This window comes from Mrakia frigida, assembly GCF_051309035.1.
Source record: "Mrakia frigida strain ATCC 22029 unplaced genomic scaffold BDY24scaffold_1, whole genome shotgun sequence".
NCBI classification, from domain to species: Eukaryota; Fungi; Basidiomycota; class Tremellomycetes; order Cystofilobasidiales; family Mrakiaceae; genus Mrakia; species Mrakia frigida.
The window spans coordinates 703,187-714,521 of NW_027481280.1; the positions used below are offsets into that span (position 1 = coordinate 703,187).

The 11,335-nt window shown below is 55.6% G+C and overlaps 5 protein-coding genes across 5 annotated transcripts; 2 read left to right on the forward strand and 3 right to left on the reverse strand.

The window, feature by feature from the left end:
- Positions 1-10: 10 nt before the first annotated feature.
- AIP1 (Aip1p) lies at positions 11-3,006 on the reverse strand. Its single transcript, XM_076638326.1, has 10 exons — positions 2,944-3,006; positions 2,475-2,804; positions 2,132-2,303; positions 1,890-2,048; positions 1,302-1,804; positions 1,011-1,215; positions 767-910; positions 618-659; positions 374-523; positions 11-247 (listed from the first exon to the last, which is right to left on the reverse strand). Exons 1-10 carry the CDS (start codon positions 2,991-2,993, stop codon positions 137-139), a joined length of 1,866 nt encoding a protein of 621 aa, XP_076501185.1. The 5' UTR covers positions 2,994-3,006; the 3' UTR covers positions 11-136.
- A 227-nt stretch (positions 3,007-3,233) lies between these two features.
- On the forward strand, positions 3,234-6,042 carry BDY24DRAFT_373807 (3-deoxy-7-phosphoheptulonate synthase class II). The gene is made up of 12 exons (XM_076638327.1): positions 3,234-3,396; positions 3,519-3,553; positions 3,623-3,770; positions 3,851-4,017; positions 4,089-4,151; positions 4,226-4,639; positions 4,720-4,859; positions 4,940-5,001; positions 5,150-5,219; positions 5,395-5,464; positions 5,567-5,672; positions 5,773-6,042. The coding sequence occupies exons 1-12, from the start codon at positions 3,331-3,333 to the stop codon at positions 6,022-6,024; spliced, it is 1,593 nt and encodes a 530-aa protein (XP_076501186.1). The 5' UTR covers positions 3,234-3,330; the 3' UTR covers positions 6,025-6,042.
- Positions 6,043-6,169: 127 nt separating this feature from the next.
- Positions 6,170-8,183, forward strand: BDY24DRAFT_373810 (uncharacterized protein). The gene is made up of 3 exons (XM_076638328.1): positions 6,170-6,353; positions 6,422-7,559; positions 7,655-8,183. Coding segments are annotated over exons 1-3 (1,662 nt in total). The 5' UTR covers positions 6,170-6,351; the 3' UTR covers positions 8,177-8,183.
- Positions 8,184-8,483: 300 nt separating this feature from the next.
- BDY24DRAFT_373811 (uncharacterized protein) lies at positions 8,484-9,352 on the reverse strand. Its single transcript, XM_076638329.1, has one exon. It carries the CDS (start codon positions 9,314-9,316, stop codon positions 8,786-8,788), a length of 531 nt encoding a protein of 176 aa, XP_076501188.1. The 5' UTR covers positions 9,317-9,352; the 3' UTR covers positions 8,484-8,785.
- A 333-nt stretch (positions 9,353-9,685) lies between these two features.
- On the reverse strand, positions 9,686-11,307 carry BDY24DRAFT_373818 (F-box protein; the record flags this gene model as incomplete). The annotated part of the gene is made up of 4 exons (XM_076638330.1): positions 11,114-11,307; positions 10,422-10,873; positions 10,304-10,349; positions 9,686-10,222 (listed from the first exon to the last, which is right to left on the reverse strand). Coding segments are annotated over exons 1-4 (1,033 nt in total), but the record flags the coding sequence as incomplete, so codon positions are not given.
- Between the last annotated feature and the right edge of the window lie 28 nt (positions 11,308-11,335).

Sequence of the window (11,335 nt, forward strand, 5' to 3'; positions counted from 1 at the left end):
AAAGCTGTTTGCTTCGCTGACTGTTTCTCCTCTTCTCTGCTCGTTCTCGTTCGCCCTCTCTCCTCTCCTTCTCGTCAGACAACCTCTTCCTGATCCGACCAAGACACATATCTAATCAGCCCCCTCCTCAACCTATCTAAGCATGGAAAACCACATCGAACACCCTCACCACCGCATCCGCTCCTCCACTAGCGATCCTCTTCTCTCCCAACCACTCGACTCCGTACGCTCCTCCAGAGTGCGCGTTCTACACCGAATCGGAACCAAACGCAAAGCAGGTCAGCACAATGGAAGAAAAGCTCCTCCTTTCGGCGGAAAAGGAAGAAAACGAGAAGGAAGGGCAAGAGAGAGAGAGGCGGGAGCGTCGACTCACCGCAATCTTGATGCTCCTCAGCGGCTTCTCCACGCTCCAGACGAAGACGTTAGTATCGAGGGAGGAGGAAGCGCAGTGTTTCCCTGATGGAGAGAAGCGGAGGGAGGTGATTCGACCGGTGTGGGAAGCCCAGCGGGAGGAGATCTTGATCTGCGGGGACGAACGAAGGGAGAAGGAAAGCGAAAGTTAGGTTTCGAGGCTCGAAGAGCAACAAGCAGGTGACGAGGGGTGGTTTGGGGCTTACCTTCTTCTCCTTGACGTCGTAGACTTGGATCTTCCCCGAAGACTGTGAAGAAGGAACACAAGTCAGCGAAGTCGAAGAGAGGGGAACGCGTCTCGTTCGTTCGTTTCTCTCCGTCTAACGCAGTGGGGAGGGATAGATATGCAACTCACATCACCAGCAGCCAGCAAATCTCCCTCTGGACTGAAGTTCAACGCGTACACCGCTCCCTTGTTCTCCGAGAACGTCACGACCGGCGCGTCCGAGCTGAACTTCTCGATGCTCGATCCGAGGGAGAAGAGCTGGATGGTTTTGGACTGAAGAAACGAAGGAGCCGAAAACGAACGAAAGGGTGAGTTCAAAGCTTGAGTCGAAAGAAGAGAAGTTGGAGGAAGGGAGTGGGACGGCGAAACGAACCTCGAATCCTACAGCCACGACGACCTCCGACCCGCTCTTCCCAGCCGCAACACTGAGGACCTTCTCTCCCTTGAACAGCCTCGAAGCAATCTTCTTTCCCTTGGAAAGAACGTCGACACCCTCGGAGGTAGCGACGAGGACGAACTCTCCTCCCGGAGTCGAAACGAGATCGGTTGGCTGAGCGGAAGTTGGGACGGAGTTGGTGCTGCCCAAAACAAAACGAAGGAGTCAGTTTTCGGCTCCGAGTAATATCTTCGACGAGGAAGCTCGAGAGGAGAAGCGTCAACTCACGAGAATCCCTCCCCACCCTTAATCTCCCTCACACAATCATCCCACCCAGCCGTCCAAACGCTCCCTTCCTCCCCACCGGCAACACCCACCACCTGACCCTTATGTCCCTCTCCGCTCCCACCCACGACCTCCCACTCCTGCTCCTCCTTGAAGCTCTTCACCCCTCCATCGAAGCTCCCAGCCCAGAAAGTCTTCTTCTTGTCTCCGTCCTCGCTGATCCCAACGGCTGTGATCCCCTTGGAAGGACCCCAGAGCGAGACGACCTGCTCGGGCGCACGAGTATCGAGGATGTTGAGGGCTCCGGAGAGGGAGATGGAAGCGAGGGTGGCGGGAGTGAGGAAGGTGAGACCGAGTTGTTGGGTTGAAGGGTCGGACGACGAGCCTGAGGAGGAGAGGTTGAAGGTCGTGGTGGGTTGAAGGGTGGAAGGGGAGTAGAGTTGGACGACGGAGGATGCGGAGGAAGTGGCGAGGATTTGGGAGTCGGGGGACCAGGCGAGGGAGTACTGTTTTGAGGAGGAGAGCGGGAAGGGAGAGGAGCGTGAGATGGACGTCCAGAGGAGACGCGAAGGGAAGAGAGATGGAACGAACGAGAGATCCAGATGAAGCACCGCCAGAGAGTTCTCCCTTGATCTCTCCTTCAGCTCCGTCGTAAACGAAGACCTTCCCGTCCGAACCAACGGAAGCGAGGAGCTCTCCGTCAGGCGAGAAACCGACGTCGTTGACGAAGGAGGTGTGCGATTTGATGACCTTTGGAGACGTAAAATTCGAAAGCAAGGAGGTCAGCGTACAGCTACGGTACACATCTAGTCGATTTTGAAGTGAGGACGCACCTTGGAGAACTTGTAAGGAACTCCATTGAGAAGAGAGATCGTTCCATCGTCTCCTCCTGTCGCAGCTCGGAACGGTCGCTTGGATCGAATGGAAACAGCGTTGATGGCCTTGTTGTGACCAAGGATCTCTCCGCAAGATGATCCAGAGTCGGCGAGGAAGGCTCTTCCGAAGCTGAGGGAGGTGAGAAGAGGCAAAGGGATGGAAGGTCAGAGCTCGCGTTCAGGGGTCAAAGGGAAGGAAGGAGGGGTTGCGTCGAGATGGATGACCCAGAGAGCTCTACGAAACGTCTCAGGGGACTCTTCTACACCTTGAACTCATCTAGAAGGCCGGGATTGGACTGACCTCTCTCTTCCCTCTCCGACTGCGATGATCCTCTTCGATTCAGCATCCCAAGCGAGATCGTTGACCTTCCCACCGAGGCATCCCTTCATCTCAAGCTTGAGAACCTGATCACTTCCAGCGACGTCCCAGACCCTGACGGTTCCAGAGGTGTCCGCTGAGGCGACGTAGTAACCTGAAGGAGAGAGACGAGCGACGGTGGCAGGGGAGTTGTGTTGAGTGTAGGTCGTCGAAGCGGAAAGTTGTCGAAGATCTCGAAGGACGACGGTTTTGTCGTTGGTGTAGACGAGCTTGGATCCATCAGAGGAAGCAGAGAGCTTGGTAGCTCGACCTCTAGATGCGTAGGGAAGCATGGGACGAACGAGGGAAGGAAGGAAGGAGGAATGAGATGGTCAGCTCGACGCTCGCTTCATTCCCTTCTTTCCTCGATGCCTTTGTCATTTCAGTGATACGAGTAGATCCCGAGACTCACCTAGTTACTCCAGGGACAGGAGGGTAGATTCCAGCTTTGGTGAAAGACATAGCTTTAACGTAGGGAGGAGGAGGAGGAGAAGGAAGGAAGGAAGAGGAGATGGTGGGTCGTTGGAGGTGGCCGAGAGAGGGCTGCTCATTCTCAACCTCAGCCCTCCGCCATCTTTTTCCAGAAGAAAAAGCAGAATCTTCGCCAAAGCGGATCTAATCTCTCTCGCACCTCTCTCTCTCAAGAAGAAGAAAACAAAAAACAGAGCGATCTCGGCAACCAAATGAGGCCGAGACAAGGGAGTCATGCTTAACCAAGCTTGACCTTTGACTTTTTGGATCGCTTCTTCAAACCGCCATCAACTCTTCTTCCTCGCTCTTTTCTCTCTCAGGACTCGACATGAACGGCTCTACAACAACACCCGAATGGACTCCCTCTTCTTGGAGGACGAAGGAGGTCGCTCAGGTCAGTTTGATTCTTCTCTTTCAAGCCCTCCGAGCCCAAGCTCAACCTCTTCCTCCTCCTCCTTCTTCTCCTTCCCTCCGACCGACCCTCTTCTGATCCTTCGTCCTCTTTGATCTCTCCAGGATGTCATCTACCCTGATCAAGCTCACCTCGACAAGTACGACCTTCACCTCCCACTCTCTCAAAGCTGCTCGTTCTGACCTCTTCATTTCTCGTTCTCTCGCAGAGTTCTAACTCGACTTCGACACCTTCCTCCTCTCGTCACTCCTACCGAGATCGTCCGTCTTCGAACCCATCTCGCCAGCGTATCCAAGGGAGAAGCCTTCCTTCTCCAAGGTGGAGATTGCGCCGAGTTGTTCGAGTACTGCTCCATGGTTCGTTCGATCCATCTCGTTCCTTTCCAAAACGTCGAAGCTCACGCCCTCCTTCGATGCCCCTTCCTTTCGTTCCTCAGGACCCAATTCAACACAAGCTTTCTTTGATCCTCCTCATGTCCCTCATTATCGTCTGGGGAGGAAGACTCCCAGTCGTCAGGATCGCTCGAATCGCAGGTCAATACGCTAAGCCGAGGTCGAAAGCGACCGAGATCGTCGAAGGGTTGGGAGAGGTTCTCAGCTACAGGTTTGTCGTTTCTCTCTTTCCTGCGCCTCATATCTAGTCCTTGAGCTGACTCTTTATTGATCTACCTACAGAGGAGACAACATAAACGGATTCGACGCGTCAGATCGAGCTCCCGATCCTGAACGACTCCTCGGGTTCGTTTCTCCCTCCCTCCCTCCCTTCACGCGTCGCCTCAATCTCATTCTCTCGTCTCCTTTCCTCCCTCCAGTGCCTACTTCCACTCCGCCACCACTCTCAACTACATTCGAGCTCTCCTCTCCTCCAACTTCGCCTCCCTCAACGCTCCTCGAACCTGGTCCTTCTCCCACGTCCGCTCTCCCGTCCTCCAAAAAGAATTCGAAGACGTCGTCGATCGACTCTCGGACGCCTTGGACTTCATGGCTACCATCGGACCCTCCCCTTCCCCTGCTTCCTCCTCGACGGACTCGGTCGAGCTCTTCACGTCCCACGAAGGGTTGTCGTTGGAGTACGAGGAGACGTTGACGAGATTGTTGCCTGTTCCTGAGGCGGAGGGAGCGGGAGGGAAGAAGCACAACGTTAGGCCTAGGAGTCCTAGCCATTCGAGAGCCAGAGCTGGGAAGTCGGAGGTGGAGAAGGAGGGGTTGGCTTACTACAATGCTGGGTGAGTCGTCGTTTTCTTTCCGCTTCTCGAATTGAAGAGAGGAGCTCACACGTCTCTTCGTTCGTTTCGTGCATTTGCAGAACTCACTTCCTGTGGATCGGAGATCGAACGAGGCAGATCACGGGAGCTCACGTCGAGTACTTCCGAGGGTTGGAGAATCCGGTGGGAGTGAAGGTCGGACCTTCGATGGAGAAGGGAGAGTTGACGAGGTTGTTGGCTAGTGAGTTCAGTCTATCTCTCTTCTAAGAGGCGAACGAAGAAGAAATCAGCTCTGATCCCTTGGACTTGCGCTTTTTTTAGTTCTGGATCCCAACTACGAAGCCGGAAAGATCACTCTGATTACGAGATACGGAGCTTCGAAGGTTAGTCGCTTCGACGCGTCTGCGCTTTCTTTCCCTTCCCTTCCCTCTCTTCCCTCTCGAAGCGTTTGGACTCGTTCTCGCGTCCGCACTAGCCAGTTTGCTGACTTTATTATTAATATTTACTCTTCTCGTCTCATCTTCCCTCCAGATCGACACCTACCTCGCCGCTCACATTCAAGAAGTCGAGGCTTCGGGACATCGAGTCGTTTGGTGCACAGGTGCGTTTCATCTCAGTTCGACTTTTGGTCGTTCGCCATTCGTCGGTAGCGCAGAGCTGCAGAGTTGGAATTGCGAGGCTCTGAGGAGACGGGAAAGGGCAAGAAGGACATGAGACGCGTCAAACCGTCGAGCTCGAAACTGACCTTTCACCCGACTCTCTTCCCTTCCCTTCAGATCCCATGCACGGAAACACCAAGACCGCTGAAAACTCGAGTCTCAAGACTAGGCACTTCGATGATATCGTGTACGTTTCACTCTCTCTTTCCCATCCTCTTTCTTCACGCGTTTCAATCGTCAGAACGCGTCGCTCACCCCTCTCTCTTTTGGCCCTTCGAACCCAAACCAGTCAAGAGATCACCCGCTCCATGGCCATCCACGCCGAGCAAGGTTCCATCCTCGGTGGGGTCCACCTCGAGTTGACCGGAGAAGTCAACGAGGACGGCTTCTCGGTCGTACGTTCCCCCTTCCCCTCCCTCTCTCCTCCCTCCCTTTCCTTCTCTCTTCCCCAAACCTGACCTCTACACTCTACCACTCCACGATTGATTCTCCCAGACCGAATGCGTCGGAGGCTCCATGGAACTCGCCGACAAGGACCTTTCGACCAACTACCAGTCGCACTGCGACCCCAGGCTGAACCTCGAACAAGGACTCGACGTCGCGTTCCTGATCTCGGACAGCTTGAAAGCTGCTCGGAAGGGGAACGTTTCGGAGGAGCAGTTGCTGGCTGGGTTGAGAGGGAGGCAAGGGGTGAGGGCGGCGACGGCTTCGTTGACGGCTGCTGCTGCTGCTGAGAAAGGGATCTGAATGATTGGTTTTTTTTTGTCTTTGGAGGAGTGGGTGAGTGACGGGAGGAGAAGAGAGAGAGAGAGAGAGACGAGCGGCCAGGGTTTGGAAGAGGTAGATATAAAACGAAAGGATAACGTCAGGAGTGCGAGATTCGAGTTTCAACCTCCTCTTCCCTCCATCCACCACCATCCTCCTTTCCTTTTCTTTTCTGTCTCAGGTGAAGCTCTCGGCGTCCGTCTGGTCCCTCAGAAGTACTTCAAGCTCGTAGTATTGAAAGAACCCTTTGTCGTCTTCTCCTCTTCTCGAGCTCGTTCGGCACCGTCCTTCGAACCTCAGCTTGCCACGATGTGCGTCTCCCTTTTCGTCTCCTCTCTCTCCCTCCTTCGACTGACCCTCCTCCCATTCATTCCTACAGGCCCACGTCTCCTCTCCCTACAAGCATCCTCTCCTCGATCGCTTTCTTCCTCTCTTCTCCTTCTTCTCCTCCTTACATCGACAACGACGGGATCCTCCAACGACGACCGAATCGCTTTGGACTTCGAGCCCAAGTCGGATTCGATCTCACAGGAAGACCGCCTTCCTCTCCCTTCTCTGGATCTTCTTCTTCTTCTTCGTCGTCTCAAGCGAAGAAGAAATCAGGAAAGGGAGCGGCAGAGGGAGGAGCAGGATTCCCGAGAGGACTTCTTGCGTTCAGCTTGAGTTCGAAGGCGTTCAGACAGGTTGCGCTGCCTTTCTTGTTTCGATATGTTGCTGTTGGAGAGAGGAACGGGACGGTCAAGATGTTGATCTTGCACGAGGAGGTTTACAAGTGGATTAGGTTCGGTTCTTGTTCTCGCGGTGGAGCAATGAAGGATCAATCGAAAACGTCGAAGCTCACGCTCTCCTCTCCTCCCTCCTCCCTTGTTTTCTCTCCTCGCAGATCGCTTCACGTCGACCACCCGAATCCGACGAAACCAGGTCTCGAATCCACCCTCCTCTACCTCCCTCGACTCCTCTCTCGAACTCCTCATCTCCAGCACCTCTCTTTCAACCTCCCTCCCTGCCGCCTCCCCAGCTCAGCTTCCTCCCTCTCCTTCTCGTGCAACCTCCAACTCCTCCAAATCCCACCCACAGCTCTCCCGTCCCTCTCCTCCCTCGCGATCCACCATCAAACCTGCTCAGCCTGCATCGATCATCTCCTCCAAGGCCTCTCGCTGGGCAACACGATCAGTCACTTGCTCGTGACGGGTCTGATGGATCACTTTGACGCGACGGTCGAGACGCTGCCGAAGAAGAAGAAGCTGGAGACGTTCGTATGGGTGCAGATTGAGTTTGGGTTCTTTGGTGCTGGTGGTGACGGTGGAGGATCGACGGAGAGTCAGAACGGGAACGGGAACGAGAAGACGACGACGACGACGGTTGGGATGGTGGAGAAGTTGGCGAGGAGATGCGGGCCTGGGTTGGTGGATGTCAGGCTGTTTTCGGTGCAGTTGGATTCGGTGCTGGTTGAGGAGCCGAGAAGACTTGGAGCTGAAAAGAAGGGACAGGATGCGGTGGTGGTGTTCAACGAGGAGGTGAGTCGCTTTCGAGAGCAAGGGCGAAGGAACGAAGAGGTCGCTGACCCTCGACGACGCGTCTCCGTCTCCGTCTTCGCTTCTTCTCTCCTCAGTTCCAATCCCTCCTCTCCCTCTCCCCGCTCCTCCCCAACCTCACCCACCTCGACATCGGTCTCTCCCCCGTCCACCGTCTCTACCGCTGGCCCGGCTACTACCCTCTCTCCCTCCCACCCCCCACCAACTCCTCCTCCTCCTCCGCCATCGCCGCCCGAAAGGACCACCGCTTCCACTCCACCCTCAACTGGACGTCTTACCTCCTTGCTCAACAAGCCTGGAACCTCAAGGTTATCGAAGCGTTGAGGCAAGCGTTCCCGAAGTTGGAGTGGAGCGTGTTGGAGACGGTGGTGGAGGAGTTTGAAGGACCCGCGGGTTGGAACGACGCGTTGGAGGATGTGTGGGAGATGAGGGAGTTGGCACCGAGGGGGAGGATCGCTTGGGAGGTCGTGGTGGTTCGTGAGAAGGAGGAGGAGGAGGAGGGGAAGGAGGCAAGGAGGGAGGGAGGGGTGAAGGTTGAGAAGGGGACGGAGAGAGGAAAGTTGGTGGTTTATCCGGTGGAAGCGTTAGATTTGAGGTGAGAAGGGGAGGAGAGGGAGCTTGTGTGTATGCATGGCCTTTTAGGATCGAGTCGAAGTACCAAGATGGACGGATGGAGTTGAAAAACGAAGGAGACGAAACGCGTCTCACTCGCTCGTCCTCGTCGCTCTTCCACTCTGTTCCCTCTTTCCATTCAAACTCTCAGAGCAAGCAAGCCGAAGAGAAACACGAGAGAGATGTTAGGGCTGCACAGTCAAAAGACCAAGTTGAACGCAAGGCCTTTGCTGCTCTCTCCTTCGAGTGCTTGTCGAAACCTGACGCGTCGTCTCTCCCCTTCCGATTCAGTCGAAAAAAAAAGGCAAGCTCGAGAGTCGTGAACGGCGGTAGAGTGTGAGAAAAATATACGACAGGGTGAACAACAAAGCGTGTGGAAAAGAAAGCTAGAGTACAAGAGGGAGAAGAAGTAAAACGTTAAAAAGCGAGATGACCAAAGAGTCGCGTCGGCTCGAAGACGAACGACCCACAAAAGAAAGCAAGGAAGAGAGAGAGAAAGAGACGAAACACAGAGTCTAAGAAACTACTACGAGTCAAAGAGAAAAACGAAAACGAAGGACAAGCACAAGTACAAAAGGACGAAACGACGGGTCGACTCAGAACCCTCCCGACGACCTCCTACTCCATCCGAACCCTCCAAACTCCTTCGCGCACGAGCTGCACACCCACCAGTCCTTCGTCGACGGCCTCTCCACACCACCGCCCACGCTGACGTGGGCCGGAACGTGAAATTGAGCGGGAGCGGGAACGTTGGCGGGAGGAGGGATGGCGGCTGCTGGAGGGTTGAGGTTGGGTTGAGCCTGCTGAGGTTGGGGTTGAGGTTGCGGCTGGGGTAGTGCTGGAATGATTCCCTGGGTAGTGAAGGCGAGGGGGTTGGCTTGGGCTTGAGCTGGTGGAGGAGGAGCTGGTGGTGCGACGACTCCTCCGGCGACGGGCGCTGGGTTTGGGTTCGGATTCGCTCCTCCTCCTCCTCCCATCATCGCACCGGGGAACCCTCCTGCTGCCCCACCACCAGCAGAGAAGGCTCCTCCTCCTACACCGAGACCTCCCAGACCTCCAGGGAACCCTGCCGCTCCTCCGAGAACGACGAACCCTCCTGCTCCCGCTCCCGCTCCTCCACCTCCCATCCCAGCAGCACCAGCGACAGCACCGTTTCCTCCTCCTCCCCCAAAGTTCCCAACCACATTTCCCACTGCTCCTCCTCCTCCCGCTCCGCCGTTCGCAGCAGTCAAAGCCGCTCCGAAATGAGCTGCGACCCAATCCGAGTCCTCGTCGCCTCCGTTCCTCCTCCTGTAATATATCTGAAGCGGGTTCTCTCCCTGGGACGAAGCGAGGATGACTTCGTGGACGGATTGGAGGGTGTGGAAGAGGAAGTTACCCTGGGCGGGAGGAAGGGCTGGGAGGAAGGAGAGTTCGACGGCGAGGGAGCGGGAGGTTTCCGAGGAGGTTGGATGTCTGGAGAGAAAACGAAGATGACAAGAAGAGGTCATTAGATCGTGCGATTTGAGAGCGATAAGACGAGATGGTGAGATGAAAGAGGGGTGGGTAGAGCGGAAGAAGACGAGAGGAAGGGAGGGAGACGACGAAGAGAATCAAGCTAACCTTCCACAAGAAGCAGCACCACATCCTTCGCACACCTTCATCGACGTCCCACCACCCGTCCTCAACCCTGCTACCTCTCCACCTCCATCCTCCGCGTTCGCGCCCGTCGTCGCTCGTCCTCCTTTACCACCATCGTCCTTCAAGATCCTGATCTCTGGCCCTTGCGACCCCTCCTCGGGACAGAAGAGGCACAACCAGCACACTTGCTTCTGGAGCAAGAGCAGATGATGAGCTCCCGTGAGGACGTAGCCGTGCTGAGCGTAGGCTCGGTAGCCTGCCGAGAGGGTTGGGCGAAGGAGTCGAGTTTGGGGTTGAGGGATGGGTGAGAGAGAGGAAGAGGAGGACGAGGAGGCGAATTCGGGTGGAGAGGGTTCGGGTGGCGGTGAGTTTTCGGGGGAGAGAAGGTTGGACCAGAAGGATTGTTGGATCATCTGCTGGAGAAGAGAGGGAAGGAAGGGTTCAGTGACGCGGAGACGAGGAAGAGAGCAAGAGAGGGAGTGAAGACGACGAACGGCTCGGTCGTTTCGATCCCACGGGAAGCTCGTCACCCAGAAAGCACTGCAGGTCCATCAGAAGGCAAGGAAACGTGATCAGCCAGCCTTCTGATGCTCAGTTCGCCCGAAGACGCACGTCTTAATCTGCGTCCAAAACTCGTCCATCCCGACCTCGCTCATCTTGATCCCCCTCCCTCTTCTCCCCTCTCCTGCTCCTCCTGCCTCTTCCCCCTCGTCTGCAGCAGCAGTGAAAGAGGAAGAAGCGACCGGTTCGTGCCATCCATGCGCTCGTCGAGCTCTGTTGACCCACTCGACCCTTGGAGGGGATGTCCAGAAGCGACCAAAGAAGCTCAGCGATCCCTCGTCGATGGTGGAACGAAGTTGACGATGAGTTTGGTAGAGGGATGCGAGGTCTTTGAGGGAAAGGTAGGAAGCGACTTCCTGGAGGGCGAGGAAGGGGAGACCTGGGAGGGTGTTTGCGGGTTGGACTTGGACGGGAGGGAGAGGAGAGGTTAACGAGACGGGTACGTGAGCTTGAGATTCATCTTCGGAATCTTCTCCTTGATCCGAGGCGTAGAAGGAAGAGGACTGAAGACGAAGAGGGGTTAGTGAAGCGCTCGTTTGTACATATAGATCGAGGGAGCGAAGGCTGGAGGGGAGGGACATGAAATGAGCTCGACCTCCCTCCTCCCTCCTTTCACTCGTCCGCTACTGCTCCTCTCTTCACCCTAAGAAGCCATCCAGCGACTGACAGCGCTCTGTACCCCTCCCTCACCCTCCCAACGAGCGGAAAGAGCAAAAAACAAAACGGAACGGAATGAGACTGACCATGTAGCTTCCATCCGTTTCGTCTCCGTCTTGTCCTGCTCCTTCGTCCATCTCTGGCAGATCCGAGGACGAATGCATGCTGGATTCGAGAAGAGCCATCGTGTTTAGAGTGGATTGACTGTTGGTGGTTCAAGTGAGATTGATTGGTTTCCTTCAATCGAAAGGTCGAGAGAACATGGAGGGAGATCGTCGTTGAGGACGAAACGAAAGTCGAAGCTCACC

What these genes read in the sequence shown, in the direction of transcription:
- AIP1 (XM_076638326.1), bottom strand. Translation starts at nt 2,993, where the DNA reads ATGTCTTTCACCAAAGCTGGAATCTACCCTCCTGTCCCTGGAGTAACT. An exon ending in TCGTGGCTGTAGGATTCGAG is followed by an intron (nt 911 to 1,010) that starts GTTCGTTTCGCC and finishes TCGTTTCTTCAG; the next exon opens with TCCAAAACCATCCAGCTCTT. An exon ending in ATTTGCTGGCTGCTGGTGAT is followed by an intron (nt 660 to 766) that starts GTGAGTTGCATA and finishes CCTTCTTCACAG; the next exon opens with TCTTCGGGGAAGATCCAAGT.
- BDY24DRAFT_373807 (XM_076638327.1), top strand. Translation starts at nt 3,331, where the DNA reads ATGAACGGCTCTACAACAACACCCGAATGGACTCCCTCTTCTTGGAGG. An exon ending in GGAGAGGTTCTCAGCTACAG is followed by an intron (nt 4,018 to 4,088) that starts GTTTGTCGTTTC and finishes ATCTACCTACAG; the next exon opens with AGGAGACAACATAAACGGAT. An exon ending in TTGGCTTACTACAATGCTGG is followed by an intron (nt 4,640 to 4,719) that starts GTGAGTCGTCGT and finishes GTGCATTTGCAG; the next exon opens with AACTCACTTCCTGTGGATCG.
- BDY24DRAFT_373810 (XM_076638328.1), top strand. An exon ending in TGGTGGTGTTCAACGAGGAG is followed by an intron (nt 7,560 to 7,654) that starts GTGAGTCGCTTT and finishes TTCTCTCCTCAG; the next exon opens with TTCCAATCCCTCCTCTCCCT.
- BDY24DRAFT_373811 (XM_076638329.1), bottom strand. Translation starts at nt 9,316, where the DNA reads ATGGGAGGTGGAGGAGCGGGAGCGGGAGCAGGAGGGTTCGTCGTTCTC.